Source organism: Hippoglossus stenolepis, chromosome 22, assembly GCF_022539355.2.
Source record: "Hippoglossus stenolepis isolate QCI-W04-F060 chromosome 22, HSTE1.2, whole genome shotgun sequence".
Taxonomy (NCBI): Eukaryota; Metazoa; Chordata; class Actinopteri; order Pleuronectiformes; family Pleuronectidae; genus Hippoglossus; species Hippoglossus stenolepis.
In genome coordinates, this window is record NC_061504.1 from 15,327,076 (window position 1) to 15,348,855 (window position 21,780).

At 45.1% G+C, this 21,780-nt stretch overlaps 1 protein-coding gene across 5 annotated transcripts in view; it reads left to right on the forward strand.

The window, feature by feature from the left end:
* pawr (PRKC, apoptosis, WT1, regulator) overlaps positions 1 to 20,011 on the forward strand; it is a 43,827-nt gene extending 23,816 nt beyond the window's left edge. For 4 of the 5 annotated variants that reach the window (XM_035147420.2, XM_035147419.2, XM_035147421.2 and 1 more), the window contains exons 3-8: positions 7,070 to 7,192; positions 11,528 to 11,562; positions 14,606 to 14,732; positions 16,033 to 16,137; positions 18,385 to 18,467; positions 18,564 to 20,011. In XM_035147420.2, the coding sequence (XP_035003311.2) occupies positions 7,070 to 7,192; positions 11,528 to 11,562; positions 14,606 to 14,732; positions 16,033 to 16,137; positions 18,385 to 18,467; positions 18,564 to 18,585 (495 nt within the window). In that variant the 3' untranslated portion in view covers positions 18,586 to 20,011. Of the gene's footprint in view, positions 1 to 7,069; positions 7,193 to 11,527; positions 11,563 to 14,605; positions 14,733 to 16,032; positions 16,138 to 18,384 lie in introns of all 5 variants that reach the window. The other variant, XM_035147423.2, reaches the window with a different exon arrangement.
* The last annotated feature ends 1,769 nt before the right edge of the window (positions 20,012 to 21,780 follow it).

Consider the following 21,780-nt stretch of genomic DNA (forward strand, 5'->3'; position numbering starts at 1 on the left):
GATATATATAGTATATATCGTTTTTCCATTTTTCCATTCACCAGTCATTTTCTAAAGACTTTGAAATCTTTTGCGAGTGATGAGGAGCTTGTGACCTTTCTAATATTAACACATGACAGAGAAATTTATGTCATATTTCCATTCTACAGTGTTTTGGTTCATATGGGGGGGTCTTTTTGGGGCCAATTTTCTGTAAATCCATTTAGAATTTGCTCAAGAAGTGTCAAGCAGACCTCCTGTGGAAGGAGCGTTTACCTAAATCTGTCAGAGAGCATCTCGACCTTGTAGTTTTACTGTCTGTTTCTTAAGATATTAATAATCCGGACAGCTTGTGGAAGAGAGGACGAGAAGCAGCAGGATGTTGGATGCTCCCTCTTTGCCCTTTTGTCTTTTCCTCCTCTCTGTGGATTTTTAGCTGCTTCTGTGGTTTTTCCAAATCCTTCCCAGTTTTCAGGCGACGGGGGGGGGAATGTGCGATAGAAAACAACAGGGTGACTCCACTCAGCGGTTTTCCTTCTGCCACGAGAAACATGTGTACGATATAAAAGTGCTGGAACGCCACCGTCGTGTTGCGGCCTGCCAGCACGGGGGTGGGTCTGTGCTTTCTGCCGCGCGGTGCAGAAAACCCCATCAGGACAGGAAGGAACCAGAAGTGCACATGGCAGCACTGGGGCGAAAACAAGATTAGGGGGTTAGACAAAACACAGGACCCCCCCGCAGCCTCAGTAAAGCACGCGGCAGGCGCCCCGTTATTGCTGCTGCTCTGCAGGAACACGATTTCGTTAACGGTGATGCGGGACTCTGGAGAGAGGCTGCTGGGATAAACGCTCCAGCAGCCATCACCACCACCACCAGCCCGCCGTCTCTCCCGGGCTTGAGTTACAGCCGCGCTGGTCTGTGGTCGGGACGCACAGATGTTACAACCATCGAACGTCTCGCTAGAAAAGCCCGAAGCAGGCTGTTCTAACGGAGGGTGGAAGCGGTTATTACTCAATGAGGATTAGCATCAGTAAGGAACACGTCAGAAAAACAACCGAATTCATCAAACGTCACTTCTTATTCCTGCTGATTTGACTTTAGTAAACATTTGACATGATTTTTAACATTTAAAATTATTAGTTTTACTCATTAAAACCCTGTAAACGCTGAATATTTATTTTATTCCAGGCAGCCATTGATTGATTTTCATTTAGATCTGTGTAACTGGCAGATTGAGCTGTATGATCGTTTGTTTGAAAAGGTTGATAGAGCTGCTCCTCACAGATCATTGTCAGTTTGTACCATCTCCTGCTGCGTCTCCAGAGAAAACAAACATCTGACTTTCCCTAATGGGGCTGTAACTACAACCTGGATCATCCCACATCCAGACGCAGGTCGGCCGTGTTTACGAGGACGAGACTTGAGCAAATACACAAAGATAAAGAGCTGCTGGCACAGAGAGACAGGAGGGTTCGGTCTATTTCCTGCAAGGACCCTCTGTTTTACACTGGTCCAATTTCACGATACCAAAAGGAAATGTGTTTGACTTTTTTAGATCTTTTATTGTGTAAGTTGTCACCTCAGTCGTGTCGTGGCAGTTTAACGGAGATTCAGGAGCAGGAAGATTTTTGATAACAAGTTTTTAAAATGTCCCAAAAGGCAGAAACGCACGGACACACAAGAACATTAACGGACAAAACATGGATGTAACAACACAGATTTGAAAACTCAGGTTTTTCCACAAACAACCTCACTAACAGTGCAGGAAGTAACTGAGCATTTCGATTGTCGCTCACATTCTGCTGTGGTTGTGTTTTTGCGTTGTTTGTTTTTTGGTATTTTATCTGTTTTGCATAAATACAACAAATTATTTATCGGAGATTTGAGGGCGAAACTGTGTAACGACGCAAATTTTCCACGGATCTGCATAATTTCACGGCATCGAGCATCATCACTTGATATCATCCATTAGTGATGTTGTTCACTCTTCATTTCCTCGGCTCTGTATAGAAATCATAGAGCACAGAATTCTGCCTGAACCTGATAATGAGTGTTTTGCTCGGGAGGTTGTCAGATAAAATGCTGCTGTGTTTCAGATGCAGCGTTTAGTGGATTATTGTTCAGCTGAGCACACACAGCGACGGTGGGGTTGTTAAAAAGCTCCGTAGTCACTCGTCGGTTCGTGCAGACGCAGACGGGTCATGGCCGTGAGACTGTTCTGGTGTAATACTGAGGGTCAGAGGCACAGCAGGGGGGCATGTTTAAAGCTGGAGAGGACATTTTCCAGAGGGGGGGACGCAAATGTCCAAGTCAGTTGCTCTGGAACTTTTCCTGCCAGAAACAGAGAGTTTCTAACAGACACAGACTCTCTTTACACAACCGCTGCTCCTCTCCGACCCCCGGTGCGGAGGTTAGAGACCAGAGAACACGTTTGGCAAACTTCAGAACTCGCGGAGAGCTGTTTCCCAGACGCAGCGCGGGCTCACGCAGACAGATGGAGAATCTGTGCCGGGCCCTGCTGAGCCCGTCTGCTCCATCCGAGACGTCCGGAGGAATGTTGCTGATGCTGCCGTCTCTGGGTCAACAATCACAGCCGGACCCCTGCTGTTTGTTTGCTGAATGACTGGACCCCCCCCTCCCCATCCTGTGGTCTGGCTGGGTGAAAATGAGAGTTTAACAGACTGTAAGTTCGAGACATTCACTTGATAAACAGTGGATTCTAAGGAACTCGGAGCTTCGCGGCCAATATAAGCTTTGATTCTTGAGAATGTCTTGTACAAGCTTTGACTCGACTCGGTCCCCAAACAACACTGAACCAACCACATCAGGCCTTTAAATCCTGAGGAATCTGAACTGTGAAGGTGGTAAATCTTAAAAGTCAACAGCTTGAGTGTTTGTTGATATATTTAAATGACTTGTCTGTTTTCCTTAACCCTCTGAAAACAGATTTACCACCGGACAGGTCACAGGAGATTGTTGTTTGTTTATTTAGCAAAAGTGACAGAAAACAAGCGAAAAAACATTTTTGCATCCAGGATTAAATGTAATGTTCTTGCCAGAGATCAGTGAAAAGTCCTCTCACACATTTTTAAAACTGTGAAATGACGTCTCACTCCTGCTGAGAGTTGCTGCACCTCTGCTGGACTCTGACCCTTGACCTTGGTGTCGTGTCACACCTGAGCTGTGTCTGTCTGTACTGAGCTCTTCTCTCATGGATCATCTTTAATGGAGTCACAGCGCTGCAGCGAGTGGCAGGTGATTATCACACGTGAGTCATTAAGCTGCTGTAGGAGACTCGCCCTCAGGCCGAGCTGCCCTCTGCTTGTTTAGGAATAAATCAGACGGCTAAGTGGACGGGGCCCTGGCACGATGACGAGGCAGCTTCTACAGTGTGTTCATGTCGGGTGATGAAGAGGAGGCTGAGGTTATTAGAGGGTAGAATTGGATATATAGCCTGCTGCCATTTTCATAGACTTTCATTGGAATTGACATTTCTCCTTGGAAATTAATTTTCACCCTGGTCCCTGCGGTGGAAACTCTCGGCGCTCCTGGGGAAAGTTCCTGCAATGGAAACTCGTCTTATTCTTTAAGGAATTAGTCAAACTGTCACGGATAATAATCCTTTTGATTAACGGCTGGATGCTGAGCGGTAATCTAAGCTTCGATGCTGCTGAGTCAATTAATGTAGTTTTGTATAGACATAAAAAAAAACGTAATGTAAGACATTCAACCTCATTGCTACCAAGCTAAGGCTCTCCAGTAAATCACATGGAACATCAGCTCTTTTACATAATACTTTAATTTAGCTATTATTTCATGTGTCTTTTTGAATTATTCCTTTACATTAAAAAGATCTACAAGGTTCTACAGAGCGTTTTCTGCTGAACGCTGGGACGACATCAAGGTTTTGGCCAAACGCTCACGTCTTAACCTCTGGGTCGTTATTATATTTATGTGCCGCAGGTTTACTGCCACCACAGAATCACTCAGCCTCGCTCCGACAGGAACTTTAAAGACGTAGACGAGAGCGGGGCGAGGAAGTTTCAAGCTCGAGAATCAGATGCACGCAGCTTCTCACAGAGCGTCGGGAGAAAAGACTGAGAGCCAGAGTTTCCAGAGATTACAGACGGACATGGATACTGACACTGGAGCAGAGGAGGATACGTGTTTTACATGCTTCACATTGAGTAAACACTCTCACGAGGCCCTGACACTGTCTGTGGCTGTAAACAGGAAGCAGAGAGGATTCTGGGAAAACTGGCTGCTTGTTTTCAGCTCTTTCTCCAGTTTTTATTCTCTTGAATCAACATGATGCTGTTTATAGTAGAGAATGAGTTTACAGGACTGTTGACTGTGTTATCTTAAACTCCACTAAATATCATACATATCAATCGTAATAATGATAATATCTATATTTATATCGTACTTCTCAGGACACAGTTAGAAAATGCTTCACAGATATAAAAAACCACAAGAAAACCCACATAAAAATAATATGGAAACAAATAAAAAGATTAAAAACACTAAACGCTTGACAGGAATCCAAGCGAACCACCCATAAAAATAATAGAAAATAAATAAAACTTGGTTAAATCGTGGAATGCGGAACAATAAAGTAACCAGCTCTGTTTTTTCCACGATGTTCTTTGGTGTCGGTTCTGTTTCGGTTCTGTGACCTGAACATCTATAAAGTTTTGAGAGCAGGAGACTTTTGAATGAACACTTTTCGGGGAGAAAAGCCACATGCGTCGGCACTCAGCTAAAAACACAAGCTAAGTTTATCTCAGTCAAACTCAACCTGTAATTTACACACAATAAAAACCCTGTGAAGTCAGAAAATGAAAAATGATTCATTATCCAGCAATTCAGCCACGAAGAGCTTGACTCATCGAACAACTTCAGGAGAAGGATATTGAATAAGACGTGAAACACACGACTCATAACAAAACTAAGTCAAACCATCAGTCCGGCTGTTTCTCGTTCATCCGTCTTATTATCTGTTTGATTCCGAGGTACGAAAGTGGCCAAAGAACATAGAGTTTGACGATGTCGGGAGCAGAAACGACCCTTATATGGCTGCACACGCATCGTCCTCTCCCTTCGATTTGGAACAGAGGAAAACACGCAGCAGTTTTGGAATATTACTACAGCGAAATGTGCCGCGTCTCAATCCAAAATAAACCTTCAGATTCCCAATTTCCACATTCCAGGCGAGTGGGTGCATAGCAGGGAGGTTAGTCACTGCACAAGCCACTAACTTCTGTTTCATGTCGTTTTTAACTTGGGGGAAGTTTGTCATTTTATTTCCAACCTATTGTTTCGTCCAAATCCTGAGACGGTGCCATGTGAAGCCGGCCACTCGCACTCTGCTTCAGTGCAAAACCACAAACCGCTTATGTCGGTTTTGCTTCAGTACAAAACCGGCATAAGCTGTTTGCAGACATGTACAGACTTTTATTCAATTATTTAACCATTTCTTTTGGCCGAGTCATATCTTTTTTTTAATTTTACTGTTGCTTTCTGCAGGGGAAGATGATATTTATGTCTTAAGCGTCACACAGTCAGACTTCAGCTCTATCTTCTATTCTCTAAACTCTTTTATACTTTTGCGTCGAGTAGTTTTTGCACAATCCTGCAAAAAGACAGACGAACCTCCTTGGTGGAGATGATAAAGGGGACTTTTTCCTGCACATGCATGTCAGAGATGAAGGCTGTGAGGAAGAGGAGAGAAGTAAACATTCGGCTCTGTGAGAGCTGGTGTTTTCCCTCAGGACGACTGATAAAGCGTTTGGCAGGAAAGGCTTTAGAAACGACTGCATTCCTTCTTAACCTCTCCGAGCTATTTTTACCAATAAAGGGCTGATGAGTGGGTAACGTTTGTTTCGCCCTGTCGCGTGGAACAGGAAGGACTGGTTTGCGTTGTGCCCCTCTGGGAGCTTTGGCCCCCGGTCTCTGTCTCTCGTCACGATCCAACCATCCGTCCTAATGTCCAGCTCTGTTTAGGGCCATGCATCTTCATCCGAGCCCGCTAACTCTGCAGCTCTGTTTGCTCTGAACTAATGCAAATAGGAAGCCGGGCTGGAGCACATATTTCATGATAAAGCTCAGAAACCAGGAGTTGGAGGTTTTCCCAGGCGAAGTCTAAGATCTATCCAGAAATAATGAAAGAAATCTCCCTGCTCCTCGTCCGTCAAAGGGATGTTTGCACTCCGTTTGTTTGCTCTCGTCTTTTATTGTGTTTTCAAAGGGACATTCCTCTGGTCAGAAAAATCCCCTCTGACTGTCCTCAGGAGGTGAAAGGCCTCGGAGCAGGCGTCACCCTGTGTCCTGAGCGGACTCTGGCTAGTGTTTGAGCTGCGGCTCCCCTGGGATTCCTGGAAGTGAATGTGATCACGTCTTAAGAGGATTAAGAACAGACGAGGCAGAGGTCACCGTCGCTGTGATGGTGGGAATGACCTCGCTTGTCACCGTGCGTCTGTCAACCGTGGAAGGGACCAAGTTATTTGGGGTTTTCTTCAGGGATTCTGCTACAATATTAGGGACACGATTTCCGATACGATAAATTGAATGATATATTTGGAAAGATGTCGTTATCAAACCTTTGTGACAAAGAAATGAGGCTTGATATATATTATTAATAACTGTAAATAAGGTGAAAACTTGAATTAAGAAAATAATGATGTCGATATGAAGCTCTCATTCTACACAGACCAAAGCAATCAATAAAAGAAAGTGAAGATGGTAAATATCTGATCAAAATGACAAATCAAGACAATACGACAAAATAGATCTAAATGTAATGATAAAATATAAAACATAAAATTCTAAAACACTTTATAGAAGCCAGACTAAATACTTGGATATTTAATTTATGTTAAAAACCCATAAAGCAGTACGGCTCTTGTATGTAATTTATGAAATTAAAATCAGGATAATGAATTCAAGCACAAGAAAGCAGATTTCTTGGTGTATAAAGATGATTAAATGTTAAAGTCTAGTCGTCTGAAATTTACCAAGTACCAAAACTAAAATGGAAGTTTTACAAGGCAGGAAATCTCATGATTTATTCTTCCAACTCTTCTTCTCTCAGAGTCTGGACGAGCTGGACGACGACGACCCAGGGGAGAAGGACAAGAGGGAGGAGGAGCTGGTTCAGGCCAACACGTTCCAGAACGAGGCCATGGCTGCTGACCCCACCACCGGCCACTTACTGGTGAGACGTGACATGAGATACACACACACTGAAGTATTCACTCAGGCTGAAGTGTCTGTCATCCGGCTGATGCGTCCATGCTGCCAAACGGAGGCAGTGTTGCTCAGGGAGACACCAGCAGATTTCAGGAGCTGAGCTTGTGTGAGAGACGCTGCAGAGATGCAGATGTGTCTCTACATTTCATCATCGGCTGTGAAATCCGGTGAAAGCAAAAAGAAACGTCCCAAAATGTCGTTAAAGCGACTCGATGATCCTCTCACTCCAACTCCTCTGTATTTCAACAAGCCCCAAAAAGAACAGAGCCTCTGTTTCTAATGAGGCTAAAGTTAAACCCAGAGAGAAAAGATTAACCTCTGAACCTCATCAGATTCTGATTGGGTTCTTCCTGATCACTGCTTGATTAAGGACCATTTTTGATTTTCATTATTAGTTGCAGCCCTTAAAAACATGACAAAACAAAGTGAAGAGGTTCGTTCATCAGCGTCCGGATCTGTTCCGTGAACACCGTCTGCTTCTCAACAACGCGAACCAGACGCCGGTGATTACTGCAAAGTGACTCTTTCAATTTTTTGGCGAGTCGCTCAGTGTTTACTTAATGAAAAGTGAAGCCATGCACAGTTCGGTTTCTCTTCCCCCCCCCCCGACGTGTCCAGGAGGGTTTCTGAAGAACGGAGGCGATAAATTAATTAGTGCAAATGAAACCAAACCAGGAATCGACACACTCAGAACTTCAGTCCTCATTATTTTTCGAAGAGGAGTTCACATTCAGTCGCGTCTGTAATTTCAAAACCCACTCACGAGTCGCACACGGTGATTTTCAATAAGACTCCGAGAAACAGGGAGGAAATGAAAAGCATCCAACTGTGTAACAGTGACTGAAACCTCCACCCTGTGTGTGGGTTTCTGTAAGGAAGTAATCCGGGCTGATATGAAAATTGAGCGAAACAGAATAAATATGAATCAAATTTGCTGCGTTGCTGACGAGTCGTGTGGATGTAGCTGAGAGCCGCGTTCCAGACGGATCGGCTGTTCTGCATCAGGGGGCTTATTCTGTTTGGGGGGGGGGGGCTGTGGCTGCTTACACAGAACGAGGGCTTGTGTACGAAGTATGTACACAGACGCCGCACTAACAGGAAGACTGTGACAGCACCTGCTGAGATGTGCCCCGCAGAAATAAAACGCTAAGAAGCGAAGGATTTGATTATTTACACGAAGACGTCTGCGCATAAACAAACAACGAGGCTCTTGGCTGAATCGTCTCTCTGCAGCTTGGCCTCAGATCTGAGAACACGTCCACTCGTGTCTGCGGATTCTATTGTCACAACACAAGGCCTAACGCGCACCAGATGCAGGGAAAACCATTAGACGTCTCCGTGGCGCTGGCGTTCATGTGGCTGCTGGGGTCCAGTGCCAGCTCCGCTCGTGAGGAGGCAGAGGAGGGTGGCACGGCTCCAGTGTGGTCAGAGGATTTACTACACAGCCGTCATCTGTTAAGACGGAGCATCACCAAAAATGTGGTCGTCGTCTCAGGCCCCATTTATCACCGGGGGGACGAGTAATTGCCGTGTCAGGGACGATGTGATGTAGAGCGTCCTGTCCTGGCCTCTCAGCCGTTATCAAGATACAGTGTGTGGGTGAACAAGTTTTAAATCTGAAGCTTGGTTCTGCTTGTTTTCAGCTTTGAGACGAGCTGCAACTCTTGTGTGATGGAAACTCCAGAGAGGATCCTGGCCACGATTCGTGTATTTAAATTCTGCAGCGACGTCTTTCCTGGGACGCATGTAAACAGTTTGATATATGCTCTTCGTGCATATATGTGCATGTGGCAGGACACGCATCTCTGACATGTGTGGCCCGGTCAGAGCACATGTGGTCCTGGTTTATCGAGCCTCGTGTGTTCGAGTCCGACATGGAAACCTGCTGCAGTGATCCAGCAGCCAGCAGCGTACGGAACATTCCTCGCCATCATCTGCTTTTAATGTGGCGCCGTGTCCGCAGCAGAGAGCTCCACCCTCTCTCTTTTTCTCTCTCTCCTCCTTCACCTGCGAATCTCGTTCTGCCGACGACCTCCATCTCGCACCTTTTTAACGAGACTCATACCAATTAACCAATTAAAACACAAAGATATTTCTTTGACAGGATACAAGCCGAATTTCATGGAATTCAGATCAGCAATTTCTGTTTTTAATCCTGCTGACAAACAACCCAACTGCTGTGAGAAGGTAAATACACCTGTGATTACCTCACATGCAGAAGGTGCATCAGTCGCACAAAGAGCAGTTTAATTCCCCTGCAGCTGTTTGCAGGTTCGTCTTGTTTTTCGTCTCCCGTCCTTCGTGCGTGTTTCAGTTTGTCGTCTTGTCTCCTCAGCTGGGGAGTGAAAGCTCAAACCGCTCGGTCAGGTTAGCGTCTTAATTAGAAAACGGCGTGTGAGAGAACTGCAGAGCATCTCCTCTTTGACAACAGAGCAGGTAAAACGTGACGCCTGTTTTCAGCAAACACGTCACTTGCAGGTTTTAGTTTGTATGAACTGATTCAGTGGATAAAGCTCCTGTGCTCCGTCTGTTCTCTTTTGTTTCTACTCTCCATAACGTCTGAATGATGACTGGCACAGACTCACACATCTGCTCACCACTCTGACCTTCTCCTATATTGTTGTTTTGACCCTTTTCACCTCAGAAAACTCATCCACCCACTTTACTGACCCTCGACTTCCTGCCAAAAGCCGTAGAATATGAAACTATGATGAATATAGATAATTCTTTTCCCCAAGTGTTCAGGTGCATATTGGAAACCAGCAGCAGACTGGTTTTCTGGCTCTCAATTTATACTGGACTGTGAAAGCAATACACACATTTACATTTAGACAGCATTTTTTTATTCCTACACTCTGATCTGTGTTGACTCGTATCTGTTTTAGGAGGAACCCGGCCTTGAAAACTATATGAACCATATCTCAACTAAAAATAGTTTTTCTTTCTTCTTATTTAGCTGTTTTCTCTTTACTGGTCTGGTTCTCTCTTATCTAACTTTTTACTGTGGGACTGAGCTGAGCCTATTTGTTTGTCTTTGTGATGCCAGCTTCTTAAATCAGATATAAACAAGCAATTTGGGAAAACTGTGACGGACGATTTTCGAATATTACAATGAAAGTTAATCTTATTTTAGACTGAAAAGTGAGACACTGACCTTATGGACTTGTCTTGGTCTTTAAAGGAGACGTATTCTGTCCTCAGACTGTCCATTGCTGCAGCTCCTCTTCTCAGCCTCTGTCTGAAACACTTGGTTTTAGCTCCTGTCTCTTTAAGGCCCCCCCCTCCTGAAGTACTGAGATGTTTCAGGACCAGTGTTTACATTGAATTTGTAAGATAGCGCCATCTATCGGCCTTAGACTAGATTGCTCGTGAGACGGCTTGTGGAGAAAGATTGAACTTCTCCGACTGGTGCCGGGTTGACGTCTGCTCCATGAAACAATATCTTGTAAAATGCCAGTTTCTAAACCCAAGTGCTGCAGCAGACTGATCTCTCACTGGGCTCCGTCTTAGTAAATCTGTCGGGGGGGGGAAAGATGAGGGTCAGGATTTCATCCACAGGTGTCACCGAGACAGAGACGCCGGCGCATGCTAGGAGTCGGCCACCGGTTGTTTCCCTGCGTCTGCTCTAAGCCGAGCTCTGACTGATGGATGGTAGCCGACCCGAGGCTCCTCAATCAAAGCCGGGACCCTTCGCTGCACAAGACCCGAGGACAGAGCGGATTCGTATTCGTCTCACAGCGTCTCCGACACACACCTCATTGTTTTCTGGGGGAAGCGCTATTTTACCGAAGGTGATGGCGTCACTGCTCTATACGTCTAAACAACCTTTTAGATCACAGAAATAATGGGAAGAGAAGATAAACACGCACCTCGGTGTTGCAAAACAAGATTTCTCATCTGGGGGCTATAGGGCTCCTGCAGAACTATTAAATGCAGCAAAGCATCGCGTCGATATATCAGCTGAGCGGCTGCGATTCACCGGAGTTCAGACGCGACCCAGAGGCTTTTCTATAAATGCTGCTCCTGATAAATGTCTCTTATCCTGTAGATGGAATTTTGTGTTTTTCCTCTTTTGGGCGAACCAACACAACCCAAGGCACAAGAGCACAACAGACGACACGTCAAACCTCTCTGCCATGTTTTCGAGAGATGAAATTGAAGACTTGGCAGCTTTACTCGGCACATTTCTAAATCTCACAAAGCACCAGAGACGTAGTTTAGGCTCTAAAGTTATTGTTTTCTGTCTGAAGGCATTCCTGCTCATTCCTTTTTTCCTCTCTCTTCTTGTTTGTTTTTCCAGGACAGCCCGAGATGCGGGAGCAGCCGGCACAAGAGGTGAGACTCACTGTATTATCCTGCCGCCGAGAGTGGAGTTTATCCGCCGCAGCATCACCGGTAATATGTCAAGAGGAGGAACAGAGGCGGGGATGAGAAACAGCAGTTTGAGTCATTAACTACAAGAGGAGATTTCTCCTGAAACGGTCCGAGGGCCCGATGCGTCACTGTTGATTATTTCCCCCTCAGCGCCGCTCCTCCTTTCATGCCGCCGCGGCTGAAGAGGGACGACGGTTGATGACTGTTTTTGAACAGTGGTTGACAGGACGCCATCTGCACCCTGAACACGTCGTTGAGACTATCGCCTCACTGCAGAGAGCGGTGAAAGCAAATCGTTTGCTTTGAGAGGTTTAAAGTCTAAGATGTGAGTGTGTGTTCAGTTGGGTCAAGATTGTTTCGGTGTGTTTTGAGGTTTGAAAGAGGCAGGAGGACGTCATTTGATCGACTGAACAAACACCTCTTTGACACCGAAGTTTGGCTGGAATAAGCAGGTTTTTGAAGCGAGCCAGGGACTTTGCGTTTCAGTCTTTCCCCAAGTTAGTCATGTTCAATGTCACATTCGCTCTGGAAACCAACACAACCAGTGACAATGTTGTAGTGGGAAGAGAAACATGTATTACCTCTGGATGAACGCATCTTGCATCACCACCGTTCCCTCTGAGCTCCTCTTTGTTTGTCCTGCGTGTTTTTTCATTTTGCTTTATTTGCAAACCAAATGGAGAAGTTGGGGCCGACGCCAGCAGCCGAGTTCACCAGCTGACATTCAATCTGGCCACGTAATTATGGCGGCGGCTCTCATCAGCTGGCCCGGCTGCACTTGGACGCTCCGCAGCTCTCCAGCGGATTAGAACCCGCCAGGTGGGCCGGGCCGCACAAGATGGCTGAAAGAGCGACTTCACACATTAAGTGTCCCGCTGATTTTCTCTTCTTCTGTTCTGTCAACTCTCTTCTTTTCAAACCACAAAACCAGGATTTGATTCATGATGTTCCGTCGTATATGTGAAAAAACCAAATCCCCCCCCTCCTATTGAACAGGCCCCATTTCAACTAAACTCAAAATATTACACAGTTTATAAAGCGGTGTTCAGCTTCTGGTCTTAAAGCATAGAGCATGTATTTTCTATATATTTGGTTGTATTTTGGTTCTGGTAAGAAATTGTTTTACGCCTTAATATCAGCACCAGCCCCCCCAAAAAATCCTCATTGATCAGGTTCAATTCAAAACCAAAGCACAGCCGCGCCAGCTCTACCTGTTCAGAAAGATTGAACTCAGCAGCCAGGGAGATTAAAAACAGAAGTGACTGGAATTAATCAGCTGCACCAGAAAGACCCCCGCCAATAAATTATGCAAACTCTGGACTGTTTTCTTTCCACGTGTCGGCGCCAGGCAGGGAGCTGCTCGAGCTCCGTGCGCTTGGACTTATTCCACATTCACACTTTGAGTCTGTGCGAGACGTTGTCATACCTGTGGCTGCTGCTGTTATTGGCTCTTCTTCTGTGCCTTCTCCCTCCCACCTGCTGGGGCTCCTAAGAGAGCGTGTGATTGGCTCAGACTCTCTCTCTCCCCCCCAGACCTCATCCTGCAGGTCGCTAATGGGCCACGGTGTGAAATTTAGTACTGCAGGCCACCGATGTTTGGACTCCCGTCGCCTGCTGAGCTCCTGCGAGAGTGTGTGTTGTCTGCATGCGTCCGTGGGTTCAACAATCTCTCAAAGCAAGAAGCATGGATGTTGTTTTGTTTTTGCATGTTTTGAAGGCATCGTAGATGAAGGGATGTATTCAGCGTCACGTTCTTTAAATGCATGTGTGTGTGCATGCACAAGCATTTCGCACGTGTGTCTGCGTGTGTGCTCATGCCGATAAAGCGGGGAGTAGCCTCGCAGAGCCACGCTGAGAGAGACAAATGAAATGCACTCGATCTCGGGTGTAGGTGAGCGCAGAGGAGAGCGTTTCCAAGGATGACTTCTTGATCAGGAGCGATGTTGGCTGTTGTGTTTTCTCTCGACGAGGACGAGCGGAAAATAAGAGGCTGGTTCTGTAAGATGTCAAGGAACAGAAAAAAAATACTGCTTCTCCGTGTGTGTGTGTGTGAGAAACGACACCGTGACCTAGACCCGTCAATAGAGAACAGAAGAATTGAGTTAAATAGATTGAACTGAGAGAGAAGAGTCATGATTTACATCCTGTGATAACGTCATTGTCTGTAGTTTGTCTTTATACTATTTGCACTGTGTGAAATCACATATCATATACATCATATTTGGCAGGTTCCTGAAAAGAGAGCAGATGGTACAAAGGAGTTTTATCTGTCCTTTGTGTTGCCGGCAGCTTTCCTGTCTGTTTTCCGCTGCAGAGAAACGCTGACAGCCTCCTTCAGACTGCTCGGCCTCCTCAACAGTTTGATTCCCGTGCAGGGACAGTCTGTGGGAGTACAGGGTGGGGGGTGTACGGAGCCAGCCGCTCATTCCAAGCTTCTACGTCAATAATTATTGAAATAAGATCAGTAAGAAAATAAATTGCACATGAATATTCCTTCCCAGCAGCCTGAGAATCGTGAACCGGAGATAAAGTTAATGTTCCGCTCGCGCTGCAGACAAAAAACCTTTGAAACCTTTTCTTCGTCACATGTCACCGCCGCCATTCCGGAGCCCATTTGAAGTAACGCGCTGCGTAAATTGTTTTTCTTTATCAGCCTTTTTCGCAGCAAAGTTGCAAACCACTCCCGGCCCTTTCCTCCATTAGTGGAATAAAAGGACGGGGTGGGGGGGTGTTAATAATGCATGGCTAATTGAAAGGGCAAGCACACAGAAGATATTCCCACCTGTTCTTTTGATGATGGATGTGTCATCCCATTGAAGTTTAATAACGTGGCTATGATTCATAACTTCAAACGGAGCGAACGCTGCGCCCGAGCACTTTGAATAGTGGAAATTGGACAGAATTGTCACTCCAAACTTTTTCCTTTCTTGCCATGAATTTGAAATGTAAAAAGCAAGTTTTGTCGTAGTTGTTACGAGGTTTTGTTTGTGTTTGTGTGTCACAGCGCTGCAGGACCAGGGTCTGAGGAGGAGGTGGGCGGGAACAGCCGGCAACGGCACAACCGTCAGGCCAGAGACGGAGGAGCTGCGGCGCAGGGAGGTCTGGAGAAAAGGATGGAGGAGCTGGAGAGGGTGCGTTCACTGACGTTCATATCACCACTGTCTTCTCCGGAGTGTGACGAGATCGATGCGATTTAACTGACGAACTTCCTCTGAAAATGTCAAACTATTCCTTTAATGGCACAACTGTCATCACACAAGTTACACAGAGTTAATTTCGGCCTCTAAACGAAAACACATGTTAATTTCTGCTGCTTTAAAGGTGAGTAAATGAAACATCTGCTTCAGGACGTGAGGACTTGCACGTCGGCAGCTTTTATCGCCTCCTGCTGTGAAAAGGTCACAGAGGCTGTTGTTCGTGAAGCTGCAACAACATTTGGAACAAGACTCGAAAAACATTTTGCAGACGATGTCTCACTCTGACTAATTCACTGTGGTTTCTACCAGTAATTCCTGCCACTTGAGGAGCTAATTGAAGAGTGAATTGAAGAGTCGGTTAAATTTCGGTTTCTCACTCATCCGATCTTTTACAACCTCTTTCTTTTTATAGTGTTTTTAGGATTAATTCCTCTCCCTAGTTTCAGTAAACAGGTTTATTCGTTGCTCAAGTAGAAGAAGAGTTTATATCAGAAAGTGTGAATCGTAATCTCTGCTTCCTTCAACATATCTAAAGCTACCTTGACTTGAGCTGTAGAAATGTAAAATCACTGCTGTCACTGCCAAAAAATCAATCACCTCTCCATTCGAGGTTTTACGAGCTTCCATTTAAAAAAGTTTTCTGGCCTCTGTCAGCAGCTTTTTGTTCAGATGAGTTTTCCCCTCTCCTTCCTCTGAGTGGCAGCTCGGGGTCTGATCTCCCGACGTGGAAGTGCGGCTCGGCGCAGACTCAAACTCTCCTCGGTGTTGTTGAAGCGATGACCTTTCACAGCGCAGATATGTCTTTTCCTTCGCTCAGCGCTCCTATCAACACTCTCAAACCGCCCGACTGCTGCCACTGCAGAAACGCTGCTCAGCATCAAATGTCACTCAGGGTGGATTTTCCAAAAAGCTTTTTAAAGTCAGTGAGTACTGCTGTGACCTCCGAGACTTCAGAGAGAGGTGCTGCTCTGGGTCAAATCACCAGGAACACGTTTCAAATGGTATTTCTGCTCATTCTTTATTTCACTTCCATACAGGGAGAGGTGTGTGTGAGTGACACAGGTCAGGTAGGTCGCTGGTAATCCACTCCATCAGTCTAGATCCTTACAAAAGAAACAAGCTGGGGGGGTCATTGGGTTGAGGGCGAGGGGAAGGACTATCAGGGAAGCACTGACAACCTGAGGCGACCCAAACCGGGCTTTCATTAATACCCCTTAATGTTGTGTGGTTGCAGGAGCTGGCCAGAGAGCGCCAGGAGAGCGCCCGGCTGCTGAAGGCCCACCAGGACAAAGACGACCTCATCGGGAAGCTGAGGGAGGAAATCGACTTGCTGAACAGAGTGAGTCCGGCCCACGTTCACGTTCCGCTCTCGTGTCTGATGTTCTGAGCGACGCTGTGTGTTTTCACGTGTGGGCGCCTCGCGGGGGCTGCAGATCATCAGCTGGCATTTTAGCGGAGTCGTGTATAATAGCTGTGTGTTTCACTACAATGATTTTCTCCTGCAGTCCATTAGGATTTGGACGTCAACAAACCTATTTTGGGGGTTTACACACAACTTAATGATATATATTTTGCTCACAGGCACAGTCGGAGCAATTTTTCATTTTAAACACCGTTCAAAAAAACTCACCAGTGGTTCGGTGACATTTGAGCCTGAAAAGTTGCTGGTCAGTGCAGATGGTGGCGTTTATGTCTTATTGATTTACCCACTGAGCACAAGTTTGCTGCCTGCTGGATAAGAACATGATTGTGTGTCTGAAGAAAATTGAGAACGATTATTTTTGAGTTTTTGTCAGCGTAAATTAAAGGGTATTTTCAGTCACATTGGGCAAACACTTAAAAAAACAAAGTGCACTCCTGTTATGATCCTCGTCTCAGAGGGTTTGTAAGAATAGTTTTTTTTTACAGAATAAAAACAAAACAAAGAAATCAATAAGAAATAAATTGTGCAGTGACAGCTGAAAGAAACACAAATATCCTCTTCGGCTCTTCTCAGCCGGGTTGAATCTCTCGCTACACGTTCTCTTCTCCCCCTCGAGGAAGTTCGGTGCGTGTTCACCCTTCACATTTCAAAAAAAGCCTCCAATTAAAACTCTCAAAGTGAATTTCAACATCACACTCACCGTGTCCTTCCACATTCAGTCAAAGTCGAGCCACGGGCCAAAATGAAATGATCGTCGAATTACAGCCGTGCCGTCTCCAGCCGGTCAGTCCACCTCTGCTGCAAGAGAACGATTTTCTGTCAGCTTCCTTCAGAGGAGCGGCTTCATTTCACAGTCGGGTTTCTTTCTTTCGTGGTTCACTGCACATGAGCGGATTCAGTTTGTTGATTATCAATTAATCTTTGTTATGAATTGATCCACACTCTGCAGGTAAATTCTGCAGGTTCTGGGTTTGAACCTCACGTCCTTTTCCTCGTTTCTGGTTTTCTCCAGGTTCTCCGGCTGGTTGGGTTGAGTAGAAATTGTTCGTGGGTGAAAGGTTCATGTGTGAAAACACCATAAACTCTATATAAATCTCTATAGAATCACTATGTGGTTTGGTGCTGCTGTAAATTCTGCTTCCTGTCAAATTTGACATGAACCACTGAGGTCAGCTTTTGCAGGGTCAAAGTTTTATTGAGTCAAACTCTGTAAACTCAGTTAACATTTTGAATCCCCTTCATGAGGGAAGAAGAAGAACAGCCTCACTGTCATCAGAAAGTCTGACGTGAAATCCTGTAGCCAGTGTTTTATTCTGACATGAACCCACAAGCATGTTTCTTTTGTTTGGTTCGGCCTCACTGGTGCAGATCCTGTTTCCTCCTCACGCTGCAGTCGGGGTTGAGAGGTCGGGACGCTCGGGTTAGCCGAGCGAAACCTCCCAAACTCTCTGAACCCGTCGCTCCTTCTCACCCGCAGACCGCCACCGATCCCGACTCGCGGCCGTCACCTGCGTTTTCTGGGTCACAGGTAGAATATATCTGTGAAGGGAAACGCGGCGGGTGGAGACAGATCAGAGAAAGAAGATCTCACCTCTCCTCTGCAGAGCCAGTCGGATCTAAACAAGAGATCACACGTGTACATTTTCAGCAACAAGTGGAATTATGTTGTTATTATCTGGACACTTCTGTCGTTAGGATGCACACTCAGAAAACCATCAGCAAACACAAAGAGTCCAATATTCCAGGAGGCGTCATGCTGATAACATCTGATGGAAGCTGGTCATGAGAAAAACTGCTTCATGTAAGGACGGCGGTCGTGTCGATAGCCATCAGAAATGTCCCCGAGAGGTTCCTGCCAGGGCTGATGGGAAGGCAGGAGATAACGGCTGATCCAGTGCGGCGTCTCGGTGGAGGAGGATTGAAGCTTGGTCACTGCAGAAGTTTGTTTGTGGGAGGAAGAGGAGATAAAGCATCAGCCTCTTGATATTTGAAGACGAGAGATCAGATCCCTGGAAACAGAAGCTGAGCCAATCAAACTTTAGAGATCGTAAATCTGATGATACAGAAAGTTGTAGATTTACCATTTTCAAATGTTAAGTCTGTATTAATTACAGGTGAATCCGTGATAACCACCGAGATGTGTGTGCTTCTCCTTCCCTGCAGGACCTGGACGACATTGAAGATGAGAACGAGCAGCTCAAACAGGAGAACAAGACTCTGCTGAAGGTGGTGGGTCAGCTGACCAGGTGAAACCCCCTCTCTCTCCCGACCTCCTGCCCCTGGGTCAAGTCCTTCACCGTGGCCTTTTTAACTGTTTGATTCTGTCTCTATTTGTGTGTTAGAGGTGAAACTGCAAAGTCCTGAGAGCCTCTCAGCCTCGAATGCATCGTGGTGAAAGCTGAGTGAAGCGGGGGTGCTGACGTGCTCCTGACAGGATATACACATATTTAATGTAAATGTATTGTATATAGGCCATTTAGATCTGTTCATTATTTTAGATTCTTGACAAGGTCTTAAAAAGCAAAAGTGAATGAATGTATGTGCTGCGAGAACGAGCGCACACCGAGTCTCTTAAAACTTGTTGAGAGGCTAAAAAGAAAAGTCTCGTATTTTAGACAGTTCCACGTCTTTGCACACGGAAGATCTCCAGTGTTGTACTGTCTCTGGGACCAGGGAAGATTCTTAAGGTCGGGCACAAGAAATAATGAGGAGAAGGGTTTTTTTAAGACTATAAAATCACTAATGTTAAAAACAAAACACCTTGTGTATATGAATTGGTGAAATTGTTGCTGTTTAGGAGAAACCACACAGGCTCACTCATAGAAATCAGTTCCCGAAGTATGTCTCAATTCTTACATCATTATCCATGAATCAACCCCTAAGGAATCTGTGAAAATGTCAAAACAAGGGTAAATATTTTTCAGAAAACATTCTTCCTCCTCATTTTTTTTAATCCTGTCCCTGATCCTCTTCCCTAGTTGGACATTTGGACCAAATTCAACATAATTACTGCGTCAGTACCATCAGCCAAAGTGGGCTCAGCGCCTTGCAATGCATGTGAGATTTTTGTTTTTATCAAATCTTTTAAAAATACAATAAAAATCTGGTTCTCCGGTGCCAGATTTACCTTTTTTTTTTCAACGAATATTTCTTGGTACATTTGAATCCCACTGGAGCATCTACAAACCCGAATGAGGAAAATATCAAAATTTGACGGCACAAGCAAGAATTTCTATAAATTGAAACGCTTTATGCTTTTTTTAATGTTAGCATCTGAGTATAATGTCTGTGATGAGATGTTTTAGGGTGAAACCCTCGTCTAGTATAAACTGTATGTGGATTCTCTCCTTTTTGTTTGTTTTTATTTGCTCTTGTTTACAAGTTATGGTCTTTTGCAATATGTGATAGTGAGATAGCTGCTCTGATTTACGGCATCTGCGATGTGTGGAGTGAGCTACAGTGCATCTTCGTACGATAACCAAATGAACTGAAGGATATTTGAAATGCATCTCTGTCGTTTACTCAAGGGAGCAGGTTCGGCTGGTTGAGGCATTTTACTTTCTGTACTTAGATACATGTTAAATCCAGCGAGGAGCCGCTCGCTGTGGCAAATCATCGATAGACGATCAATAGACGACTCTGCTTCCACATATGCGCTCACTTGTTTTTTTTTTCTGCCTTCAAACCCGTCGCAGACAGAACATCACAGACCCGTCTCTCCTTCCCATTACATTATGCATGTACAGAAGATTAAGTCATTTAATAAAAGTTTGATTATCTCTCTCCTCAATCGACTCGCTTGTGTTCATTAAGACTAATTTGATGTGATGATACCGTGCCACTGAGTCGGTAATGCAATGTGACGGTGGCGGGGGGCTCACTTCCTCCACACACACACGCACACACACACACATGCCAATCAGCAGCCTGACTGCAACTGGGGCATGAATCCTCCGTTCACCCTGCAGAGCCTCTGGTATACGACTGAAATGCATTAATTCCCTCCACCTCGTGAGGCGAGAAGCTTCAGTGTAGGAACCACATCAGGACTAATGTCGACTAAATTTCCAGATAATGGCCTCTCTCGCTTGATCGAAAGTGCTGCCGGCTCCCTCCATAATCCCCATTAGCATTTTTATGGGAGGTTGTAGGGTTTGTCATTTGAAATATAGACACTGAGGGCGACGGCAATTCAGAGCTGCCTCCGCTCGAGTTCAGGAAATATCAGAATCCTTCGTCTCGTCCTCATCATCACTCAGTGAATTACAGATTTCAATGCATGTGAACATGGTTCGACTGCAACAAGTCAGTGTCTCAGTTGATGCTGTGAAGATGCCTTTAATTTAATGCACTTATATTTAACTCTGGTATTAACTTATGTATAAGTTTGATTAAATAAAGAAAACATTAAATTAAATGTGACAAGTTACATGGACTTTAAATGTGTAATTGAAAAACAAAGTCAACGTTAAAGGCACAGTTTTGAAGAGAATATATCTAAATTATATTTGTATCTGTAATATTATCTATTACTGCTATTACACCAAACGTTGATCCGGTTTGTTTCTACGTCCTCCTGGGATTTCATATAACCTCTAGATCCTGATAGTCCGGACAGAGATGAGAAGCAGGTCTTATCTTGTTCTTGAAGAAAACTGCTCATATTTCATTATCGGTTGGTTTCATGCTCCTGCTCCTCTGGACAATCTCCTCCATCTCCAGGGTCCCTGGTGCGAGGAGGCGCTCATCCGCACCGGGGGGCCGTCGGGGGTCAGGGTGCCAGAGAGAGAGAGAACGGACGGATAGAATGATCCTGGACATGTTTGTGCAATTTCCTCTGCCTCCTCGTCTCTTCCCTCATTTTCTCAACCACCGGTGTGAAAATGACCTGTGAACCTTTTAAAACCCGACCATCTCAAAATGGAGCGATACCTGAAGGTGACTCCTGAAAGTCAGTATTCAAATCGCACTTTACTTCCTGCACAATCTGTCGAGTTGGTCAGACTCCATCGCTGGCTTTTTGAAAGTCACTCCGCCAAAAAACAGCTTCACCGTGTTGGAAAATCCGAATAACACGACTTCAGAAGCCTCGCGTGCGCTTCCTTCAACACCTGCACCACATGTGGAGCTGCCCTTTGTCGAAATGTCCTGTAAAAGTCAATGGGATACCAACAGCTCCCAAACAGAGAGGGATCAACTAATGACAGTCCAGAGGCATGACATTTACTAAATGGCATGATTCAACTCGTTTGGCACCGAGTAATGACGAAGTTTAGAGAAGAGCAAACCTTTTTTATTCTTTTCTTTTTCCGTCACCACAACAGATTCAGAGAGTTTCTGCACCAAGAAGCAAGATAATGTGACAGCATGATCAAAATATTGTTTTAAAGTGACCAAAATTTCAAATAAATTATAATTATAACACCAGAACACGTGCAATTACAATGTTGTGCTGATAATGCTGTATTAAGGGCCAGGAATTAATAGATTAAAAGGATATTTTCCAGTTCCAAACCACTTCCAAAAGCTTTTATACACTTTTTGACAAATGATTACAGC